The sequence below is a fragment of the Nomascus leucogenys genome, chromosome 2 (genome assembly GCF_006542625.1).
Source record: "Nomascus leucogenys isolate Asia chromosome 2, Asia_NLE_v1, whole genome shotgun sequence".
Taxonomy (NCBI): domain Eukaryota; kingdom Metazoa; phylum Chordata; class Mammalia; order Primates; family Hylobatidae; genus Nomascus; species Nomascus leucogenys.
In genome coordinates, this window is record NC_044382.1 from 62,221,187 (window position 1) to 62,245,086 (window position 23,900).

The following is a 23,900-nucleotide window of genomic DNA, read 5'->3' on the forward strand; positions in this document are numbered from 1 at the left end:
ATCCCTGGGCCCCCACACTGCCCTCCACCTGCCCGGTGACCTCTGGGCTTTTGGGGGACCCTAGGGACTCAGGTAGGAGGCAGACCCGGGAGGGACCCCGTGGCTTCTGCCACACGAAAGCTGACAAGATGGCGGCTGCTTGGAACCTCCCCCTGCTGCCGCCAAGGCCCCTGTGGTGAGGGAACTCACCGGCTGTTTCCTAGATGAGCCCGAGAGGCCTTCGAGGTTTCCAAGGGCCAGCACTTCCTACTCTCCCCAGCCAGTTTCAACACAAAGAGAGGAAGGGGCAGGACGGGATGGGACTGGTTGTGGGGGTGGGAGCTGGGCCTGAAACAGGCGGAACGACCCTGCCTGAGGACTTGCAGAGGCCTGGCCTGCTCCGTGGTGGGGGTGCGACCCCTACTGCAGCAAATCATCACATTCCTGAGGGCCCAGGCTAGTACCTAAGAGGCTTGGCCAAGAGCATGGATGTGGGGGCTAAGGAGGACCTCCTGGGTCCACAGCCATGCTCAGACTCTAGGGATGGTGACGCCTCAGTCTCCTGCCCTCCTGGGGTATCACTTGCACCCTGCACAGGCCTGGGTGGGATTTTCTGCTTCTCAAAGATGAAAGGGCAGGTCTTGGGTGCCCACCACTCTGAGCAGCATGTGTGGGGAAGGGAACTTTTGGAATCAAAGTGCCACAATTTCCCATCTCTCTCTGGGCTCCCGTCAGTGCTCAGAACCCAGCCTGGGAGGACTGGCCTAGCTCCTCCTCCACTCCTAGATGGGGAGGGCTTGTGGCAAACTCGGTTGTCTTTTCTCAGCATGAACAAACGGCAAACTAACTCCATGCGCCCTCCCTGCCCCACCCCGGCAGGGTGACCCCAGGTGCCCTGCCTCTCCCTCTTCTGGACTCTTGAGGGCAGCCCTAAGCTCTGACCCTCCCAGGGCCTAGTTTCCAAGGGCCATCGGGAAGGACCCCCCATGGAATTGAAACAACGTCTCCTTGGCATTGAGGTCAAGCCCCCTAACCCTAGCATGGGCTGGACCCCCACCACCTGCACGCCCTTCCAGCTGAAGGCTCCAGCCCAAGGCCTTACAAACAAGGACACATTTGCCGGCTGTACAATTTATTCAGTGCACATTATTTACAGAAATAAATGTATGGGGGTGGACACGGAACCCCCGCGGCCCCACCCCTTGGCTGGCTCTCCGGTTCTGCAGGGGGCAGAAGCTGCCGGACCCGCACTTGGTGCCAGTGCACAAGAAACCACTCGTAGAGGCCAGCAGAACCCTTCACCCCCAAAGCGCCTCGGGGATCCTGGCTGGCAGACTCCACTTGCTCAGGGCCATGGGGAAGTAGAGCCAGCTGTACAGTACCATTTCCCACAGCAGCCACGGCCTCCTGCTTGCTTTGGGAAGGAAAAGAGGAAGGAGGCATCTGTCCTCAGGGCTGAGCGCAGGAGGGCAGCCTCTTAGGCCACAATGGGCTCCTTCGTGGGGTTCACAGTCTGATGCGTGGCTGGCCTATCCCCACCAGTGTCTCTCCTCCCAGGACCCTGGGGGCACAGGGAGCTGGAAGGGAGGAACCCCTCATGTCCAGTGCCTGGCACTGTGGGCACCCATTCACTGCCCAGGCCTAGGCACCCACCAGCCCCCTCTCCCTGGGGCTCAGGACACTGGCAGCTGAAGCCCGAGGGAGCTGGAGCTCAGACCCCTGAGGCTAGTGGTGTGAGTGGGAGAGGGAAGGAGGAGGTGCAGGGAAGGAACAGAGGGTTCTAGCTCAGGGAGGCATCTCTGCTAGGGACGAGGCGGCTGCTTCCCTGGGGAGAGGGGCCCTGGCAGACTCCCTTTGGTCCGTGGTGAGGCAGGCCCAGGGCCCTTTCTCCAGAGAGGGAAGGAGATGTGGGCCCAAGGGGAGGTGGGAGCTGGGAGCTGCTGCCGGGGGTGGGCTGGGTTCTCTGGCACAAGGAGCCAGGGTCGCTGAGGCTGTCAGAAGTGGATTGGGAAGTCCGCTGGATTGGGAAGGAACCAAGCCTCAACGGGGACTCAAGGGCCACGGCCCACCTCCCTTCCAGGTCCCCTTTGGCCTGGGGCTGCCCCTGGGTGGAAGGCTCTTCCTAAGGCCCAGAGAGACTCACTTGGGAGGGAGGGGACCAGGGAGGCCAGACAGTCTCCAACTGGGCAAAGAGAGCCTGGCAGTTACAGCCCTGGGGCTTAGGCTGAGGAGGTGCTGCTCTTCCAATGTGGGCCTCTGCCCCTCTGCTCCCCTGGCTGTGGCCAAGCCAGAGGACGATGGGGGCCTAATTCCCTGTCTGGAGCAGAACTACCTTTAGAAAATTCTAAACACCCTGCCCCGGTCAGGGAAACAGAAACAAATTGTCAAGTAAGGTGCCAAAAACAAAACAAAACAAACACCTGGGCATAAATAATGAGGGCGGGGCAGACAGGGTGTGTGAGGGCTGAGAGGGGTCCCTACCTGGGGGCGGAGGGAACCCCTGGGAGCCATCTCAGAACCACAGGTGCCCCCTGAGCACCGTTAGCAGGAGCGCTGGGTGGTCAGACCCACTCCTGCAGCGAGCGCTTGCAGTAGAGCAGTACACGTGGCGCACCCTTGCGCTGCATCTGCACCAGTGCGTAGGTGAGGCCCAGGACGCAGAGCAGCAGCAGCAGTGGCACCAGCACCATCACCACGTTCACCGTCCGTGCCACCTCCTCCATCTGCACCACCACGCGGCTGCCCCCGTCCTTGTTGACCCCGGCCCCAAAGTCCCCATCCCCATCCCCCATGTCGCCCTCTGCGCTGTCTGCCCCGGGCTCTGCACCCCCATGGGGGTTGAAAGGCGGCCGGGCCACGTCGGGCCATCGGGGGCCTGGCTCCACGTGCTCCTGGCAGCCCATGAAGTCCCGCAGGATGGACTTGGGGTAGCCGGGCTCCATCCGCAGGCGCTCATTGTCGAATTTCCAGTATTTGGTGCCCTTGTAGAAGTAGGTGTAGGCTGTAGGGGCAAGGAGGCCAGAGTGGCGTCAGGTTGAGCTGAACCACCAGTGAGAACAATCAAAGGCCAGGACATGCTGAGGGCTTCAAAACACCCTTCTTATCATTTGCTTCCCTGAGTATTTTCAAATATGCCCCTTCTCAACTTGCATAAGCCAGATTGAGGCTCAGAGGGCTTTGGGCTAAGGGTACGACTAGAACCCTGGGCTTCCTGACCAGACTGACATTAGCTGGGGCAGGGCCTGGAAGGGTCCTATAGCCTGCTGGGTTGGGGGCTGCAGTCAGGGATCCTGCTGCCCCTTCCGAGAACTGGCTTTACCTCACACCATAGAGGTTCGGGGTCTTGCTCAAGGCCACACAGCACCCCACAGTTGTTCTAGAGCGGAAGGAACCTGGTGCTGCCTTGGGCTGGCTCTCTGGCCTTGGGCACCTTGCCAGCATCCCATCAATACCAGGCAAGGCCAGGTTTCAATCAAGGGGTGAGCACAAGAGATCAGAGCAGCTGCAGAGTGCCAAGCTCACATACAGAAGCTGTGTAACCGGCCTGAGCACTGGCAAAGCAGGCAGGGTCCCCCCTGAGTCACCCAGGCTGGAGTACAGTGGTGCGATCACAGCTCACTGCAGCCTTGACCTCCCAGACTCAAGCAATCCTCCGACCGCAGCCTCCTAAATAACTCGGACTATAGGTGCAAGCCACCACACCTGGCTGATTTAAAATATTTTTTTGTAGAGACAGAGTCTTGCTATGTTATCCAGGCTGGTCTCGAACTCCTGGACTCAAGCGATCCTCTTGCATCGTCCTCTCCAAGAGCTGGGATTACAGGTGTAAGCCACTACACCTGGCTGGTTTTTCTTAAATGCACTAGAGACCTTGCTAGAGAAACAGAAGAGGCACAGCTCCCTGTCTCTTGGTTATAATGACAGAGACAGGGCTTTCCTTCTAGGTAGGTGAGTGATGACCTGGGAGGATTTTCACCCCTAACACTCTGAGCCAAGCCTGCCCCACTCAGGCTCAAGGCTCCCCTAGGATTGCCTGGGGGTGGCTGGACTCTGTGGGCATCAGGGCAGTTCCGAGCTCCAGCTCCGGACGCAGGCAGGACTGGCCTGGAATCCTAACTCCGCACCTCCCTGGCTGTGGGATTTGGGGCACTCTGCTCAAGCTCTCTGGTTTATTAGTTTGCCTGTCTGTAAAAAGGGAATTTTAACTATGCAGGAAAGACCAGGGTGTCAAGCTGGGTAAGCTCCCAGCCCAGAGCGTGACACAGCGTGTCTCCCATACACACCGTCACAGTGCCGGGTGACCTTGGGCAAGCCCTGCCCCATGGTGTGTGTAGCAGGGGGTATTAGGTGCTGGGCAAACTGGGAGGGACTGGCCAGGTACCTGCATCATTGCTCAGGAAGGCCCCTTTAGGGGAGGCAGGGATCCCCTGCCAGACACTGATGGGCTTGGGGTACCCAGGGTCTCCACGCTGTGTCTCCTCGTTGAAGCGCCAGTACCTGTGAACAAAAGCACCAGGCTGTGGACCTAGAGACCCTGCTTGGGACAGGACCCATTCCCCACAGGCAGTGGATTCCTTCCGGGTAGGCCTGAGGTTGAGGGGGGCCTAGCTGGGGCCTTCTCCCCTTAGGGGAGGGGCGCACTGCTCACCTGTCCTCTTGGAAGAAGAAGGTGTGGCCTGTGGGCTCCCACCAGATGGCTGTGTCAATGCGGTCATAGGGGATGCCCAAGCCATAGCTGGTCAGCGGCTGTGGGTAGCCGGGCTCCAGGTTCGCTTCTCGAAAGAGCCAGTAGCGGTCACCTGAAGGAGGGGTGGCAGGCACAGTGAGGACAGGCCTGGGGCTGAGGGGTGTGTGCAGGAAAAGAATGCTCTTCTGGGCCCACAAAATCACACTCACACCCCTCTACATATCCATGACAACATACAATGAGATCACCCGCGCATCACACGCTGCACTCACAGACACCTGAGGCACACTTGTTCCCATGAGCAAGAGTCACCCGTTCACACTCATACATGCCAGATGCCATCCACAGCCCTTGCTTCCATGTGCACATCCACCCCCGCACATATAGTTCTTGTATGGGGAGGGGGCTGCCTGGCCTCTGGGTCTGGGGGCTGTGTCCCTGGAGCACACCCGCAGCCCTCACAGTGTGTGGCCCAGGGCTCCCTGCTTTTAGTGTGGGGCCAGCCCTGTCCTCAGGGAGTTCCTGCCTCGCTGAAGCTCAGGACAGTGGGGTCAGAGCCCCGGTGGATCCATCACGGGGCACTGCCCTGCAAGACCTCGTCTCTGCAGACAGACCACAGAAATCTGGTCCCGGAGTGGGCTGGGGGCACCTGTTCTTATGAGGATGGGGCTGCAGGAGGCAAAGAGGCAAGGACAGAGGGAAGCAGGGCTGAGCCCTTTGCTGCACAAGGTGGCCAGGCACTTCTGGGTTGCAGGTCCAACTCTGCCCCCGGGCTCTATCTTCCTCCCGTCCCGCCTTGCTGCCATGTCCCCATCCTCCCGGAGTGAGCTCACAGTGGGGGCACAGGACCAGACATGCAATGCAGCCCTTCACCTCCTCTTCTCTCAGATCCAGCAGGGTCAGAGGTCATGGCAGGAAGGGTGCCCAACCCCCTAACCCTACCCCTGCTCACCTTTGAAAAAGACAAAACGACCATCTTGGCGCTCGTAGGCTGCACTGATGTCACCGGGCAGACCACGCCAGAAGTGCCCGATGGGCATGGGATAGTTGTCCAGGACGCGGTTGTGCCGGACTCGCCAGAACCAGCGGCCCTGGGGAGGGTGTGGTGTGAGTGGGCAGCGCAGGCAAGTTGCCTTGGCCGGGAGAGGTGCCATCCTCAAACCACCCCTTCCCAGGTGAGGGTGGGCCCAAGGAGAGGACACTGAGATACTGAGGCAGGCAGTGGCTTGGAAAGCCAGGGCTGCACAGAAACAGAGCCCTGAGCTGGGGAGCTGGCACCAGGGCTTGCTGTGTGACCCTGGGCAAGTCCCTCAACCTCTTGGGCTGGATTCTTCCCCATCTACAGCTGAGGGCTTAGTGGCTCCCCGGGGCCTGCTGAGTGAGGGTGGGACAGGGGGCCCAGAGTAGCCAGGGAAAAGGCTCAGGGACAGGCATGGAAGGCGGGGCCAGACCTTGAACACGAACATCTCCCCGCGAAGCATGGCCACTGTGTCAAAGTCCCCGTCGCAGATGTTGGGGCCATACTGGTCGGGCCGCTCTGTGGCTCGGGGCTGGACTGGAGGGCCTGGCTTTGGGGGCCGCTCTGGCTTCCCACCTGGGGGTGGTGGCTGGGGAGGCCGGGGCGGCCGGTGATCGGGCCGGCCTGGGCGCCGTGGCGTCACAGTGGGGAGAGGCTGGGTGGGCTGTGGCTGACCGTCTGGGGTACCTGCAGAGAGGCAGGGGTTCAGAAGTGAGGTCTGTTTTCCTACTCAGAACCCTGGGGCCCGGGGCCCCCAGCACAGGCCCACCCAGGTGGAAAGTAAAATCCTGTCCATCTACAGCAGACCCCTCCCCAACACCTGCCTCCATCCTCGGTGGGACCTGGGTACTCCTCCTTCCAGCCCCTCCTCGACCTCCCCACACTGACCTTGGGTCACTGTGCTCCTGAGGGTGTCTACCTGCATGTCCCCTTGGGGACATTCCCCTTGGGATGCCAGCCTGCTCCAGCAGAGGCTCCAGGCCCTGGCTTCAGGTGTTTTGGACTCTGCATTTCCAAGTTGCTGGGGATGCAGCAAGGGGTGCCCGTCAAGTGCCCAGCATGGCAGGAGGTGCCAGCCCCGAGGAGGGCTCGGTGTGGGCACAGAGTGCCTTGGCCTACTGAACTGGCCCAGGGGACCTCACTGCTGGAGACTTTCTCGGGTGGGCCCTGGGTGGGGGTTGGCACTTCCTCAAAGCCACTGGGAAGTGATAAACCAGCAGCACTGCGGACAGAGTGGTGACAGGCTCGGGCTGGGAGTGACGGTGGGAGGAGGCGGGTCCTGGGATCCCCCAGGCCCTTGTGGTCTAGTAAGAATACCGCCAAGGGTGAGGAGGAGAGGAGGGTCATGAGGAAGCTGTGTCCCTTCAAGGCCTCTAGCCTGCAGCCACAGCCTCAAGTGAGGCCCAGGCCCTGGAGGCAGCCTGCCCTGGGTTTCATTTCCAGTACCACCATTTATTCCCCAAATGATGTGGACAAGTCACTAATCCTCACTGGGCCTTGGGTTCCTCATCTACAAAATGGGGATGACAGCAATGCCTACTCCTCATTGGGCAGGGACTTGAGAGCGGCATGCAGAGCCCGCTGGTCACAGCCCACACACCGTAGAGCTGCTGGATGCCACGGAGATCGTCCTCGGGCAGCTTGAAGTTGTCGACGTCCTTCCACTGGTAGAACGGGGCCATGATGGCATTGGGGTTGCTGGAGTGCTCCAGCCCCAGCGCGTGGCCCAGCTCATGCACTGCCACCAGGAAGAGGTTGTTTCCTTTTGGGGAGAGAAGGGGGGCAGCACAGTCAACTCTGGCCAGTCCCAGGACTCAATCACCCTGGACCCTCCAGGCTGAGGCTGCCAGAGAGCCTGCCCTTGCTTCCCTCTTGGAAGAGGCTGAGCTCTTTCAGTCTACAACAACCCCATCTGAGAAATGGGTACAATCATCCTTTCTTGCCTCCCCTTGGAGATGGTGGGACAACAGACTGAAATCGAGTGTAGTGATCCAGAGACAAACACAGGGGAACTCTCTCCTCCCAGCCCCGTGGCTGCTGAACCCACTCAGCAGGGTGTTGTTGCCCAGCTCCGGGGCCACCTGCCCTGCCCCTCACCCTGGCCAGCTGTCCTCACCATGCAGGTCAGTGCTGGAGAAGGTCCAGGGCTCATCTGCGTCAAAATGGGTGTCCCCGCCCAGGCCGGGGCCAGGGAAATAGGCGTGGGCCAGAAAGCCACCGGTGCCATCAAATGGCGAGCTGTCACCGTGGAAGCCAGAGGCAAAGAGTACCATGATGTCGGCCTCCTTCTGTCGCCGCAGCCGGATGTCTTCATAGGGCACCTCCTGGAAGACCAGGGGCGTGGCCTGCTCCCACACGCGGAAGGCCCTGCGCACCGCCTCCATGGAGTGGTACCAGCCCAACTTCTCCGTGTAGTTCTGGATGCTGGGGATGGATGGGAGATGAGTGAGCGGATGCAGGGCCAAGGGCCTACTATCCTCTGCTGGCATGTTCCCAAGAGCGCATGCAAGGTCATCAACAAACCCGTCATTATCAATTGGCAGTTTGCTTTGATGTAAATCATAATTCGAATGTGTCAAATCCAGGAGATCATGAAGATCATTAAATTAAGATTGCATTGTGGCAAATAAACTGATTTTAAGTAAGCGAGACATTAAGTAAACTAAAATACAGGTGCTATGTGGCTGGGGGAAAAGTCTAGAAAATGGGATGCAAATGGGTGAGGTTTGGGAAACAGGCTGAGCAGTTCTCAATGTTGAGCTCCAGGGTCAGGCAGACCTGAGTTCAAGGCCTGGCTCTAACAGTATCTGTGTGACCTTGGGTAAGTGACTCTCTGATTTCCAGTTTCTTTCTTTCTTTCTTTTTGAGATGGAGCCTTGTTCTGTCACCCGGGCTGGAGTGCAGTGGCGCAATCTCGGCTCACTGCAACCTCCACTTCCTGGGTTCAAGTTAGTCTCCTGCCTCAGCCTCCCAAGTAGCTGGGATTACAGGCATGCACCACCACACCTGGCTAATTTTGTATTTTTAGTAGAGATGGGGTTTTTCCATGTTGGTCAGGCTGGTCTCGAACTCCCGACCTCAGCTGATCCACCCGTCTTGGCTTCCCAAAGTGCTGGGATTACAGGTGTGGGCCACTGTGCCTGGCCAATTTCCAGTTTATCTGTTAAGTTAGAAAAGAGTGTGTGTGTGTGTGTGTGTGTGTGTGTGTGGTGGGGGGGGTACTTTCTTCACAGGGTTCCAGTGAGGATTAGAGGAAGTAAGTTGTAGCCAGAGACTGCATTTGATGACGTATGGTGAGGCCTGCTCTTACCTATACAAATCAGATTCAGCTCTGTGTGCTAGAGAGGCTTCCATTAAACCTGAAGGGAATATTTTAGCTGGTTGGACCTTGAATTCACTCTGGGGGCTTGAGGTCTAAGTGACCATGGGAACCACTCTTCCTTGGGAGATGGAGCTCAGAGTCGGGACAGAGCCAGACTGGAACAACAAGGGGAGCCCCTGGGGACAACCACATGGCCCAAGGCACACTTGGCTGGGGGGTTTTCTTGCTCAAGAACTCAGCAAAAAGGATAGGGCCCCTGAACCAAGGATTCTGCAGGTGACTTGCTGCCTGTTCACTTGATGGATGCCTGGATTCCTGCACCCTAGCCGTCCCCCGCCCCTTGCCAGTCTGTGCTGGGGCAGTAGCCCAGCTGTGCCCAGTGAGGCTAGCCCCTGCCTGCCGGGAGGTGGGAGGTGGGGAAGGACAGGGCAGAAGTAGCTTGAAGGGTCCTGACCTTCCCTCGAGGGAGACTGCCTGGCGTGTGTGGCTGGTCTCATCAGCGTGAAAGCGGGCTGGACTGTTGAGGTTGGGTGCCCTGAGGTGGGCTCTGGGAAAGGAGGCCTGAGGCTCGGCCTGCTGAGGGGCAGATGCCTCCCTGGGCAGCTGAGCCCCCTACCTGAAGGTCAGATGGTGGTTGTTCCACTTCCTCCCGGTGAGGGCATAGCGCTTCCGCCGCCGCCGCAGATTGGCTTTCACTCGTACCCCGAACTGGTCTGGCACCCCACAGCGGGGCCGCTTCATCCACCTGGGACACAGACACAGAAGGGTGAACAGGGAGCCTCCCCTCCACACACCTGCCTGTTCTGGCACTGCCACTTCCAGGCTTCCCAGCTGCCCCTCCTATGACATGGTGGGGACAGGGGACTCTCAGCTTCAACTTCCAGTAAAATGGGCAAAATGCCTATATTGGAAGACTGAGTGCCCAGGAGTGGCTCAGTCAAGGTGAGCCCTTCTCTCATCACCCAGTAATGGAGGGTCGCTCAAGGCCTTCTGTCCTGGATACGTTATGCTCTGTGCGTTCTTTTAGGGACATGGCTTTAGGTCATGTCACTTATTAGATTCATAGCCATGCCTAGCTACGATTTCCCTTCCACAGCTCCCGTACTGCACCTCCACACTCCCTTGGCCATGTCAGACATCACTAATCACTGTGCTCCTTACTGCCAAGGCCTGGATTCTGCCCCTGGAGCTTTCTCAATACAAGGCTTTGGGCAGCCACTCCAACCAATCAGAAGTGACATGGAGGACCAAACCATTTGGCATCTCTTGTCTAGGTCACTCTCTTCTGGAAACTCCACAGGCTGAGCCCTCTTGAGAGCAGGCCAGATGGAAGGCAGGTGCCTGTGGGGTCTGGATGGTGGGGGGAACTCACTCCTTGGTCTCTTCATCGAGCACACCGGTGACTGGGATCCCGTAGAAGCGCTGCATCTCTGCAAGGGCCGAGGCCAAGATCTGGGCGGAACGCATGGTGGACATATGGCGGCTGGGCTGGGGCAGGTAGCCATAAAGCCGCAGCCAGTTCTGCAAAGAAGCCGCAACTCCGTCAGCAGATCTTGGTAGCACTGCTACCTCCAAACATGCACAGCCTGTGCCGACCGCTTCCCACCACCTCCACCACCGCTGCCCTATCTGAGCCATCATCACCTCCTGCCCAGGTGACCGTGCAAGCCTCAGCACCCTCCTCCCAGTCATCTCTCCTCACATAAGAGCCAGAACAAAGGCCAGGTCAGGTCTGATCAATCCTCTGCTTAGAACCCTCTGAAGATTTCTCATTGCAAAGGAAAAGCCATTTGTACAAGAGCCACAAGGCCCTCACTCTGTCACCCCACCTTAGCTGGCCCTCACCACCATCCACCCCAGCCGGGCATGCTCCTGCCGCAGGGGCCTTTGCACTTGCTGCCCCTGCTGCCTGATGCACTCTCCCGCCAGACAACTGTGTGGCTTTCATCCTCATTTTCTTCAGGTCGCTGTTTCAATACCACCTTATCTAAGAGGTGTTCTCTGACATGTTAAAAAAGGCCCCATCAGCTATACCCTGCAGCCCCCTCCTTCCTCTTATGCTTATCACCCATCTGATGCACTGTACATTTCAATTAGGTGTTTGCTATTTGTCTTCCCCCATTAGGACAGAAGCTGTGTCCACAGTAGCTGACAACTGCACTGGCCCCTCTAGGGTGGGCCCCTACCAGGCCAAGGACCCAAAAGGATTCAGGACCTTTTGACGCCTTACTCTTTGGCACTGCTCCCCAAAGACCTTAAATCTCCTGGAAGGAGTGGACAGATGCAGGTACCCACCCAGGCTTGAAGGTAGGACAGAAGCCTGAAGCCCCGTCCCTGCTCTGCTACAAACTCTTTATTCTCCCTGGGCCCCAGCTTCCTCACCTATAGAATGGGGAACCATGGGCTGTTGAGGGGTGAGGTTTGAGGAAAACAGCCTTGGAAAAAGCTGGTACACAATGGGTGTACCCTTCCCTTTCTAAGGCTTGCTTGGCAAGTCTTCTCATCCATCCACCACCCACCCTGCCAGATGTTTCTGAACACCCTCTGTGCCAGCTGGGGGCCATGGGAGGGCTAGGCTGAGGCATCCTGGCCTTCAGGAACTTACAGTCTCCCTGGGAGACCCAGCACACCTATATAAAGCAAGGAACCCATACCCCACAGGTTGCACAGCCAAGCCAAAGGGCAGAGCCAGGCCAAGCTGTGGTAGAGAGGGGATTCTGCCCTGCCTGCTTCACGTCCTCAAGCCCTCAAGAGCATGGTGACCGCCACGGGAGGCAGTGACCAGAGGCCAGGGGCTGCCCTGGACCTTGGACACTGCAAGTGTCTGACTTGTCTGGGTTTCTGGGGGTCTCCAGAGTGAGAAGCCCTTAAGGCCGGCACTCTGAGTGCTCTGGGATGTGAGGGCTGCACCCCGAGGGCCCAGGGAGCAGGGCAGTAGCTGGACACAGTGGTTGCTTTAGGCTGACAGCCATATCTGCCTGCCACCAACGTTACATCTAATACCTCAGGCACTTGTTTTCCGGTGCCATCCACCAGCCCAGCCCTGGCACCCGGCCAGGGCCCTGGTGTGGCTGGGCAGGCCAGCTCAGTGGTACCCAGGCTGCTGATAGACGGAGCAGCTGCTGACCCAAGGAGGGGTAGCATGGAGAAGCTGCCAGGGTCACAGACTGGATGTGCAGCCACAGCTTTGAGGCCTCTCAGAACCCGGGAAACAGCCCCAGAGCAATGAGGTGGAAATGCAGAGCTGAGAAACCACCACCAGCTCTGGGGACAGGTGGAGCTAGGCAGACCCTGGCTTGGCTATTTCCGAGGTGTGACTCCACCTCCTCATCTCTCAGTTGGTCATCAGTAACAGGGGGTTGCACCAGGACCTGCCTCATCTCCTGGGTTTCTGTGAGGAGGAAATGTAAAGTGCACGCTAGTGCCTGACACCACCCTGGGCAGCAGATGGTGCTCGACAAATGTGCAAATGACAGAGACCAGAGGCCTGTGTGGTTGTCCCTGGGGCAGGCAGCCTTTGGCCTCCTCGACCCATCATTGACCAAGAGGGCTGATGGGTCTGGACTTCCCAAGACTGGTGATGGGCCAGGCTCCACCAGGACCCCAGAGTGGAGGGAGGCAGGAGGCCCCTAGGACCCCTCCACTAGCACTCCTCACCTCTGGCCCAGGGCGCATTCCCACAGCTCAATAAGATACTGGCAATGTCGTGGGTACCCTCCCTGTTCTTCCCAAGCATGGGAAACCTCTCCCAAGGCTCCTGTGCTGGAAGGTGGGGAGTGGCAGATCCACCATCCTTAAAGGACAGTTTTCCTGAAGGTGCTTGGGGAGATCTAGAAGGCGAGGCCATGATGCTCAGCGAGCTCTAACGGCAAAGGGAATGCAGCTGGAGGCTGGGGGAGTGGTGGGGGACTGGCTGCCGGCAGATGAGGGCACCTCTACATCACTTATTTGCATAAGGTAAAAATATCTCTGGGAGCACAATCATGGGCCACGGAGGGACTGATTAGCGGTATCTGCGGAGCGACAGGAGGGGAGGGTGGGGGAGGATCAGGCTGGGGCCCTGGGGAGGAAAGCGAGGGAGCTGGCCTGTCTGCAGTGAAGAGCTCCAGAGAACGGCAGAGGGGCCCCTTCAACCCCGGGGCCAGCTCAGGGGCTGCCAGGAGGGTCCCAAGGGCACTATGGACCCTCCACACAGAGAAAACAGTATTGAGTTCCAGGGAAGTCAAGAGCTTCCATCTCGCTATCAGCCAAGCTTGAACCCTCAGCCACCTGGGGAGAAGAGCCAGAGGCTGAGGATGGGGCACCCCTTGGGCAATGACTGGGGGAGTTGGGGGGTGGTAGGCAGAAACACAGCCTTGGCGCAGACCACCCAAACCTCTGGATAACAAGGCGAAGCTGACAGAGCATGCCTGACTGGTGAAAGTGTGCTCAGGGTGGCTGAATGCCAAGTGCCCATAAATCTGCCCGGGTGGCAGCAATACCACCCATAGGACTGTGAGCTTCCTCCTTTCCCCAGGGTCCAGAAAGAAGTTTCCCGGCACCCTCCTGCCATACTAAGTGGGACAAGCTCAGGAGAACACAGGAGGGAAGAGACAGCAGGGGGTGGGGACGTGGGGGTGGGGCCAGAGGTGCTGCTGCCTCCAGGTGGGCAGCGTGGGGAGCTTGCTGAGCTGCTCTGCTGCCACTGGGCAAAAGGCGCAGATGAGTCCTCAGGTCATAACTCGCAGTCCCAGTGTTCAAGCTCTTGCTGCTCCTCCTGGTGACTGTAAAAACTGTCCCTAATACAAGGAACCTCTTCCTGTTACCTAGAGTCACAGGTGGGGTAAGCCAAGTGGGTGAAGCTTTGCTTCTCAAGTAAGGAAACTGAGGCTCAGAAAGTCTTGTAAGTGGCAGAGTAGGACAGGATTTGAAGCAGTACTTGGTTTCTTCTGCCACCAAGGCCACTGTCCAGTGGGAGGGAAGGAGGGCTCTGGGGCCATGAGGGCCCCTCCCTTCTGCAGCTTGGGGTGTGGGCTGCTGTGGGGGGCACTGGCCACTGTGGTTCTCTCAGCCATCTCTTTTTTTGAGAAGGAGTCTCACTCTGTCACCCAGGATGGAGTGCAGTGGCGTGATCTTGGTTCACTGCAACTTCTGCCTCCTGAGTTCAAGCGATTCTTCTGCCTCAGCCTCCTGAGTAGCTGGGACTGCAGGCATGCGCCACCATGCCCAGCTAATTTTTCTATTTTTGGTAGAAACACGGTTTCACTGTGGTGGCCAGGCTGGTCTTGAACCCCTGACCTCAGGTGATCTGCCCACCTTGGCCTCCCAAATTGCTGGGATTACAGGCTGAGCCACCATGCCTGGCCAATTTCTTTCTTGACTTCCAGACCCCATCCCATTAGTATTTATTGACACTTCAGGTGAGTGGCAAGGAGATATGGGCCACCAGGAGTCAGAAGGGGGGTTCCTGGCCCCTGGCACACAGCAGAGGTCATAACCGCAGCACCTGAGTCTGGCATGGGCCAGCCACCCATTCCAGCCCCTAATGAATGCTCACAGCCACTCCTGAAGGGTAGATTTGTGACCATTCCCATAATACAGACAGCAAGGTTCAGAGATAGTGAGTGCCTCACCCAGGGTCCCAGAGCTGATCTGGGCTGGAGCTGGGGCTATGGGACCAGGCCAGCTCCTCTTGGCCTCAGGCTGGGGACACTGGGCCTTTCTCAGGAGCAGTGCCCAGCACAGCACGGGGAAGGGTGCCTAATCCTCCCCACACCCAACATCTCCGGCCGGGTCTGGGCGCTGGGCCATCTCAGTCCACCCTCCCCCACAGGCTGCCGAGAGGGTTGGTGTAAGAAGCCGCTAGATCAATACTGTGCAGTGAGCAGCCGCCACGGTGGGGGAGTGGGAGTGGGGTGGGGGAGGGGGCGAGCGTCTGCTGCCGCCGCCCCAGCCGGCCCTTCCAGCTCATCCAGCACTCAGATCTGTGGAGCTGGCCGGCATCCCCCCTCCCCAGGGCCCTTATCAGACCCCAGGCGATAAGGACACTTTCTACTGGGCTCTGCTTTGCCTCTGTCACCCAGGTTCTGTCTGCAATCTGAGCAGACCCAGGCAGAGTTGCCCAGCCAGGCACAAAAGAAGCCTTGTCAAGGCTGCCAGCGATGGATCTGGCCCCCAGACCTTTTGTGGCCTTGTGAGGTCCTCACCATGCCCATCTCCCCTACCCTGTAGTCTTGGTGTTGAGGGCTCTAGGGAGCAGGCCAAGGCTGTGCCCAGCTCTGTACTCCCAGCCACTAGGCACAGAGCCTGTGCTGAATGGGACGAGTCCTGGAGGAGCCAGGGAGCTTGCAGAAGGCAGGGTGCGCACTCCAGGCCCACAGGGCCCACCTGGATCAGCGGACCTGAGCCAAGAGTCCACTCACCAGCTGGTGGCCCCAATACCATCAAGCCCAGCCACCCGCCGGGACTCCATGGACTACAGCTGGCCAAAAACTCATCCAGCCTGCATCCTGCAGACAGGGGGCGCTCACTGCCACTCAAGGCAGCCCATTCTCTCTCTGGACAGCAATGACTGTTAGCCCTTCCTCATGCTGAGCGGAAGTCAGCCCCCGAAGGCTGCCCCTTGGTCCCGACTGCTAGTCCACATAACAGGCCTCCCAGCAACGGAAGATGGCTAGGATAACTTTTCTGAGCCTTAGTTCCCTCCTCTGCAAAATAGGGCCAAGACCATCACTCCGACCCACCAAGTGGGGTTGAGAGCACCGATGGCGCAACTACCCCCAAGGCCAGTAAAGAAAGGTGGCATGGGCAGGGCACGGCAGCTCACGCCTGTAATCCCAGCACTTTGGGAGGCCGAGGCAGGCAGATCACGAGGTCAGGAGACTGGGACAATCCTGGCTAACACAGTGAAACCCTGTCTCTACTAAAAATACAAAAAATTAGCCAGGCGTGGTGTTGGCGCCTGTAGTCCCAGCTACTCGGGTGGCTGAAGCAGGAGAATCGCCTGAACCCAGGAGGCGGAGGTTGCAGTGAGCCAAGATCACGCCACTCCACTCCAGCCTGGGCCACAGGAGCAAGACTCTGTCTCAAAAAAAAAACAAAAAAAAAAAGGCCGCATCGAACTAGGTCCTCCTTGGTGGATTGCTCACTACCTTTAGAGGCAGCATGGTCCACATTTCAGCAGTTCTAGGACATATATGCTTAGTTTGGGCTTAAATCTGCTCCCTCCCATGGGTCTTAAAGCGAGTTGCAGGTGGGGGCTGGGACTCTGGGTGGTGGGGAAGTCCAGCAGGAGAAGCAGGAAGGAGGAAGACGTCTTGAGGTCTGACCACTTCTTTACCCAGCAGCCTTCCAGCCTGCCCCACACTCCTTAACTTGGAGGAAAAAACAACCGGGTTCCCTGGCCAGTGGGCGGGGTGAGGAGGCCTCTGTTAGCCAGGAGTTTCGGGCCTGGCTGGGGGCCCGGCCTTGGGTCCTCACCTGGAAACCTCCCTGCAGGTGCTGACTCCTAGATTGGGCTGTCCACAGGGCAGAGCTTGGGTGGCTGGAGAGATGGGGGCAAGGCTGGGTGGGCCTGGGGAGGGCTTTTGGCTCACATAGCTCAGGCAGCTCTGGCTCCACCTCAGAAACCTCTTTCCCACCTGGATCAGGCCCAGCAGAATTCTGCCTGGTGGAACTTCCACAGGATGGCACCCTAGACTCTGACCTGTAGCCTCTAACCCCTCATGGGGGTTGGGAACCTGGATTCCAGGCCAGACTGAGCTGGGTTCAAATCCAAGCTCTGCCACTCCCTGGCTATGGAATGCGGGGGTCATTTCTCTCAACTCACAGTATTAGTTTCCTCTTTTGTAGATTGGGTAATGACAGTATCTACACTTGAAGAGTTAATACAAGGATTAAATGTGAAAATGCTTACAAAACATCCCTAGTCTGCGTCCACAACAGACACAAGTATGTTGAAGGTGCTCAAAAATAACACCTGCGCCTCCTTAGGCCCCCCATGCCAGGCATTGTGCATAGCGTTTAGTGTTTTGCACATAAATGCAATGAATCTCCCCAGTAACGCCATCAAGCAAATATACCATTGCTATTCCCTTGTCATAGAGATCCTGAAGTTCATACAGGTTCAGTGACTTGCCCAACAGTAAATGCCATTTGCTTCTGTCACTGTTTTGCACAATTTTGCCAGGGAGGCTCTGGACACAGGGTGTAGGCCACCGTGTTGTGCACTATTTTGCACTGCGTATCAAGTGCCATGCTCATAAATGCTGAATGTGGAGTTGGACTCTCACCCCTACAGGGTGACAGTCAGTCCTAGGGGAAGGACAAGGCAGTGCCAGTGCCCTGGAGAGGTGATCTAGACCTTGGCTTGCATCACCACCAGCCGATGGCAGCAGGATGGGGGGCATCTCCAGGGGCTAGCTAATGGCTGGTACCAGGGGCTTATCCACCTGTCCTGACACTGGAGGCTGAGTTGGGTCTCTTCCCACTTTTTCTTCCATTCCCACGAGGGCCATGGGATTAGGGAAGAGGCATCCCTCTTTGCCTCTGGGATCCAGGCCCAGCTCCATGGCCTCTGGTCTCAGGAATCCCTGGAACCTGTGTCTGACTGTGGAGCAGCCCTATCTGAGCTGTCACTCAGGGCTGTCCAGCCAGATGGTGCCTACTGTGTCTCAAGTCTGGAGCATTCAACCGCCTTCAGGGTCCCGGTCCTCACACTCAATGGTGGGCTTCTCCCAGGACCCTCTTTGTAAAGGAGAGAGATAGGAGCAGAGTCTGCAACTGCTCTCTGCTGACTCAGAAAACACATCTCCAGGACCAAAGCATTGCTCCTGCTGGAGTGTCCAAGAGAGGGAGCCACCTAAGCTTTGGGATGATATGGAGAATACCCATTCTGATCTGATCTGGAAAGTAGTGGTTCTCATAGCGACCACCACAGCTAGCCTGAGGCAGAGATCAAATTCCCAGCGGGGCAGAGGTGATGATGGCAGGGAACATCTGGACCAAACAACAAAAGGGCCACAGAGGGACAGCAGAACAAACCGCTCAGCAGGGAGGGGATTTTCCACGCCTGCAGTGTAGCCATCCTGAATGGGCATAAGAGACAGCAGTGGGCACTGGGCTTTTGGGGAAAGTCTTCTTTTGGGGGTGGGGATAGCGTGTATTTCCATGTTGCTCCTCTCCACATTCATGGATATCTTTTAAGTATCGGCATCCCTTGGGGTGGGGCAAAGGAGGTATTTATGTTCAGAGGTCACAGTGGGAAGGTCAGGCCAATACACTGCTCAGACAAGGAGCTTACACTGGGCTGTTCTCTCCAAGGAGACAGATGACTGGCTGGACCCAAGGGCAGCCCCAACTCGGAAACATGGCAAGGGCTGGGTGTGAAGGGCATGGCCCAATGAGATCTAGGTCCCTGGCTGTGCCAATCAGACCAGTTCTCTCTGGGTCTTGACAGAGCATGGAGAGGAGTGATTTGCTACTAGCAAGAAAACAGAGTAAAAAGCAGAGACAAGAGGGGAGGGGGAGAAGATTCAGCTTCTGTAGATTCCCAATGACGAGGCCCCGCTATTAACCCCCTTTTCTTAGCTGGTGGGCACAGATGGCATCTGTAGTTTTGCTCTATTTAAAAAAAAGAAGGGACCAGTGCCCCCCCCCGCCACCCCCCAGAGCCAGCATGGAAGGGCTAGTAGAGACTGAAGCGCAGGACACCCAAGACTGTGGCTCACCTGAAGGTCAAAATGGTAATTCACGCTGACCCCCTCCCAACGCCCCCACCCCCGCTGCCTCATCTGCTCAGTGGCTGGGTAGGGGCTAGGAAGATACTCGTGGGCCTGTTCAGGAAAGGTGGGTGGATCTGTTTTGGTGGTGGTGGCACCACACCTGTGAACTCTGGTAGCCTGAGTCACCTCCACGAAAAAGGCTGAGGGCCTGAATTGTGCCAGGGAGGGGGGGGGTAGGGGGAGGCAGGTGAGATAAGAGCTCCCCTGGTGAACCTGGAGACTCTCAGCCCTGCAGGGCAGGAACAACAGTGGGCACCTCGGCCAGGTGGGGATCTGGCCCGGAATGGCTACAGACTGGGACCGGACATCCAAGGGAGAATGTGGGATAGGACAGGGCAGCTCAGTGGTGGGCTAGGGCCTGGCAGGTTGCAGGAGTCTGTCAGTTCCTAGCACATGCCAGGCTCCTTGATGTCTCAGCCTTGTGAAACTCCTGTGGCTTCCACCCTGGGAGGGGAGAGAGGAAGTGGAGAGGGGCTGGCCTTGGTTCAACTGCCAAGCTGCTCCGAGAAGGTCCCAGCCATGACCCAACTGGAGGCCTGAAGCTGTGTGGATGAGAGAACCAGCCCTTCTCCAAGGAAGGGAGGCTCAACACAGGGTGTAGGCCAGGCCCAGGAGTCTGAGGCCCCAGGCCCAGGAGTCTGAGGCCACAGGCCCCGGCAGATGGGCTGGCTGCTGAGGCCATTTGACTCTTTGGGCCCACATGTGGCCAGACCTGATGGGACTCTAGAAGCAGCCTGTACCCAAAGCCAACTGTAGGAGCTGGGACACTCCACCTGTCTCTAGCCCTCTATCTGCATGGCTGCCAACATTCAGGGCTTCCTAAACCTTCCGGGGTCTCTTCCAGCCACTGCCCAGGTCCAACCCAAATGTTTCCCCAGGAGTAGGGCTCCAGGACAGTCACAACCTCCAGATCAGGAGCATGGTTTGTGATAATGCAACCATGGCTTCTTCCCTGGCGGCATCGAGCTGTGGGCACTCCCTGAGCTGGGGAGTTGGGGTAGGGGTGAGATGGAACTGGAAAAGCAGGAGAGAGAGAGAGTGAGGCCCCTCCAAGTATAGGTCCCTGCATCCCTGAGCTCCTGGCCAGCTAGGATGCCATTAGCAATGCATGGCCATTGAATTCCATCACTGCTTCCTATGTACAGACGCCATCCCTAAGTAGATTAGAAACTCACGGGTGGGACTGTGACTTGAAATTCTTTGGCACTCCAGCCCAGAGTGGCAGGTGGGCCCAAATGGCACTCTCCACCCAGTACTTGGGTCACAGGCTGAGGGGTAATCCTCACCAACAGGAGCCCCCTAAAGCTCCTGCCTGCCTGTGTGAATGGGGTGGGGGAGGGTGGCCAGACTGGGTCGGGGCGGGGCTCCTATCCTGCCTCCTGCCAGGGCCTGGCTCCCTTCAGCTCTCCCATGGCCAGGCCAGGGAGGGAGGGCAGAGCAGGTGGGGAAATGGCTGGGAGGTGTAACTCGAGCCCAGGAGGAATTCCCTGCCCTTCCTCTATGCGTTTATTAAAGTAGGGCGGGGAAGGGCAAGCTTCCATCGGAAAAATCTCCCAGGCAGCCCGGGGAGGTGGGAAAGCCGCCGTGGGCCAGGGAGGGAGCACCAGCCCAGCTGCAAATAGAAACGGCGCTCAGGCCCGCAGCCCGGGCAGCCCAAGGGCACCAAGGCCTGAGCACCGTGCAGAAGCGGCTCCGGGGTGGTTCTTTCTCCCTACTCCCCCGCCCAATCCTCTCCCCGCCTATCTGGGGCAGGGCACAGGTCTTAGAAGTCGGGGAAGAGTGGACCCTGCTCTTGCTCTGGGGCAAGAAAGCTGGGGCCTTCAGTGTCCGCGCTCGGGAGACACCATGGAGCTGGGGCGCTGGCTGGACTCGGCTCTACGCCGGGATGCCGCGCCTGGTCACCCGCGGGACCCATCCAGAGCGGGACCCCAGGAGGGACGCCAAGCGGGCTCCTAGCGAAAGGAGGCGCGGGGTCCACCCTCTCCAACCCGGGGCTTCGGCGTAGGGGCGCTGTTGGGAGGCAGCGCTGTGGGAGGCAGGGTCCGTCCTTAGGACGCCGCCCGGGCGTGGCTAGGCTTCCTCGCAAGAGCGCAGAAAGTCGCCAAAGCGCCTCCGCAACCCGAGTCCACTGCCTCAGCTGTTTGCACCCATCCCCCCGCCTCCATCCCGGCCCGCCGTGCGCGGCTCGGTATCACCCAGACGAGAGGCCACCTGGGCAGGAGCGCTGTTGCCCAGCCGCCCAGCTCCTGCTCCGCCTGTGGCTGTCCCCGAGAGCAGCCCCCTCCCCACTCGCAAAGAGCGCCACTGCGCGCCAGCCGGGCTCTCGAGGAATCGGCTGCCCTGGAGGGAAGGAAGGAGGGGAGGCAAGGGCTGGGGGCGGCTGAAGCGGCTCCCGGGACACAGGCTGAATGTAAGGGGGTCGGGGTGGGGGTTCAGTGCCCAGAACAGGGCTGTAGGAGTAGCGGGGAGGCGCGAGGCCCTGCGCCCTCCAGGGTTTGCGAAGAGGTGCGCTGCAGAGGGCGAGCTGGGGAGGGGCAGACTGCCAAGTCCGCTTTCTTCCCCTCCACGGCCCAGAACAGGGGGGCGCGTCTCCGCTCCCTCCACCTCCAAGTCCCAGGCTGCGGACGTGGCGCCTCTCCCTCCAAGCCTCCAGCCCGCAGCCAAAGGGCAGGGCGGGGGTCTTACCTCGGCATGGACCTCTGCGTCTTCGGCCGCTACGCCAAGGCCCAGGCAGCCCAGAAGCACCAGGAGCAGCGGCAGCAGTCGCGGCCGCGCCGCCTCCTCCCGGTCGCCGAGGAGGCTGCCCGTCCAGCCCGGCCGTCCGGGCGCGCTCCGGTCGCTGCCCATGCTCTCGGCGCCCAGCCCAGCCCGCAACACTGCACGCCGGATCCTCGCACGCGCCTTGGAAACTTGCGACGCTCCCTGGCTCCTGGCCCGGCAGGCGCGCCGCGGACCTCGGGCTCCCGGTCCCAGCCGGAGCCGCCTAGGTCGCCTCGGCAAATTCCCAAGCCCGAGAAGCGGGCACGGCAGGTCCGGGAGCTCGGAACCAGCCGGCGGGAAAGGGGGCCGGCCGGAGCTAACCCCCGCGAGGTCCCGCAGCCTCGGCGCCCAGCGCCTGGGGCCCGGCTCCCGAGAGCGAGCGCAACTCCGGAGCCTTTGTCTGGCTCAGCTCTCCGGCCGCCCAGTCCCGCGGCGCCCCCTGCGCGTCCAGCTCCCTCTGTCCATGCCCGGGGCCGGGCGCTGCCCGGAGCGCGCGCCTCCTGCACAGGGATTCTGCTCGCCGCCGCGCCCGACCGGGCCCGGGTCCCCCAAGCAGTCCCGGGAGGAGGCGCAGGAAGGCGACCCGAGAGAGCGAGCGAGAGAGCGAGCGAGCCAGCCAGCCAAGGAGCGGGCGCCCGACGTCCCCGGCGAGTTCAGCGCGGCTCCGGGCTGCTCCCAGCCCTCCTCCCCGCGCGCCGCGGCCGCCGCGCTCTTAAAGGGCCAGTGTGCTCCCAGTGCGCGGACCCGGGCGGGGACCGGGGGCGGTGCCCCAGCTGGAGGCTTCTCACGAGCAGGTGCGGGCGGCCGAGGCCCGGCAGGTGGGCGGTCCGTTTACGCTTCCCAGACGGCGGGAAACCTCTCCAGCGCACCCCGCGTCACTCCCAACCCAGCGTCTAGGGGGCGGGGGTGACCTCCAACGCGACCCCCCCGCGGAGGGAGGAAGCAGGGAAGGCGTGGTCTCCCCGCCTGGGAGGAATGAAGACTCCTCCTTCTCATACCTGGTGGGGGATACTGAGGCCGAGGCGGACGGGAAGGAGGTCTTAGGAGAGGGACCAAAGAGTCGTTTTAGGCTTAAATATATATATATATATATGGATATTTGTCAGCCGGAAACCTCTTTTCAAAAGCCCCAGGGTGTCTCTGGCCATTGAATAACTTTCCTCAGTAGCAAAGTGAGGGTTTTGTGCGCGTCGAGGGCGCGTTGCGGCGGACAAGAGGCAGGTTTAGGAGGGACACGGTTCAAGTTCCGAGTCCGTCCCTTAGCTGCCGCTTGCACGTGGGCAAATTAATCTCTCCGAGCCTCCATGTTCTTATCGGGAAGGTGGGGTAAATAGTTGGGGTGAGGGCGAGGTAAGGCTTCCGGTTCCTGGCCTGGCGCAATAGGTGCCCAAGCACTTTGGCCACTGGCTGGTGCGAGTGAAGTGTGACAGTGCGGCCCGACTCGGCGCGGGGCGGGTGGACACACCTCCCCGCGAAGCTTAACGAGCTGGATTTCATTCCATTCCGGAAGCAGCTTGAGGTCGGGGCGGGGTGGATGCAGGAGGCCAGAGCTGGGAGGCCCGGGTCGAAGGTCCACCGAGACCCGGGGACCAGGCCAATGGCAGCCCTGGCGCGGCGGACTGGCCGGCGTGGTCAGTGAGTGAGAGTTGCAGGCAGGAGGGCGGAGACCGAAGATAAGCTATTCCTTATCTTCAGACCCGGAAATGGAAGCCGTCCTCACCTGAGTGCGGTTTTCTCTAGAGCAGGCCCTCGGGGCACCCTAGCCGGCCTCACCTCCCGGAAACTGGAAATCAGGAGACCTGGCAGAGTGCCTTAGAAAGGGCGCGTTTGAACCCTCCTGGGATGTCCTTGGGGAAAGGAAGTCGGAGTTTAGAGAAAGGAACCGGGCAATTTCATCATTTCCACGGACTCACTTCTCTGTGGGATCCGTCATCTGGGAAGTGGGTTTCTAAATTCCCCACTTTGAAATTTGCTTTTGGGAAATGTGCAGTGGTCTTCAGACACGGACAACAGGGTTGTCTTTGTTTAACCGACCACGTTGCACTCTTTCATGATATTTAGTCCCGATTAGCCAATTTTAAAAAGTTTGGGGCTAGGTAAAGTGGCTCAAGCCTGTAATCCCAGCACTTTGGGAGGCCGAAGTGGGAGGATTGCTTTAGCCTAGTAGTTCAAGACCAGCCTGGGCAACATGACAAGACCCCATCTCTACAAAGAATACAAAAATTAGCCAGGTGTGGTGGTGTACGTCTGTAGGCCCAGCTACTTGGGAGGGTGAGGTGGGAGGATCACTTGAACCCAGGAGGTTGAGGCTGCAGTGAGCTATGATCATGCCGCTGCCCTTCAACCCGGCTGACAGAGCGAGATCCTGTCTCA

The 23,900-nt window shown here is 59.2% G+C and overlaps 1 protein-coding gene across 1 annotated transcript; it reads right to left on the reverse strand.

Moving 5' to 3' along the window:
• Positions 1 to 1,094: 1,094 nt before the first annotated feature.
• Positions 1,095 to 22,402, reverse strand: MMP15 (matrix metallopeptidase 15). Its single transcript, XM_003263109.3, has 10 exons — positions 21,453 to 22,402; positions 10,379 to 10,527; positions 9,623 to 9,751; positions 7,801 to 8,108; positions 7,285 to 7,446; positions 6,118 to 6,371; positions 5,619 to 5,757; positions 4,628 to 4,778; positions 4,361 to 4,476; positions 1,095 to 2,980 (listed from the first exon to the last, which is right to left on the reverse strand). Exons 1-10 carry the CDS (start codon positions 21,612 to 21,614, stop codon positions 2,541 to 2,543), a joined length of 2,010 nt encoding a protein of 669 aa, XP_003263157.3. The 5' UTR covers positions 21,615 to 22,402; the 3' UTR covers positions 1,095 to 2,540.
• Between the last annotated feature and the right edge of the window lie 1,498 nt (positions 22,403 to 23,900).

Excerpts from the sequence above, each read along its gene's own strand:
- MMP15 (XM_003263109.3), bottom strand. The coding sequence starts at position 21,614 with ATGGGCAGCGACCGGAGCGCGCCCGGACGGCCGGGCTGGACGGGCAGC. Across the intron at positions 7,447-7,800 it reads CTCCAGCACTGACCTGCATG|GAAACAACCTCTTCCTGGTG; the intron begins GTGAGGACAGCT and ends TCTCCCCAAAAG. Across the intron at positions 6,372-7,284 it reads TGGCATCCAGCAGCTCTACG|GTACCCCAGACGGTCAGCCA; the intron begins GTGTGTGGGCTG and ends GCCTCTCTGCAG.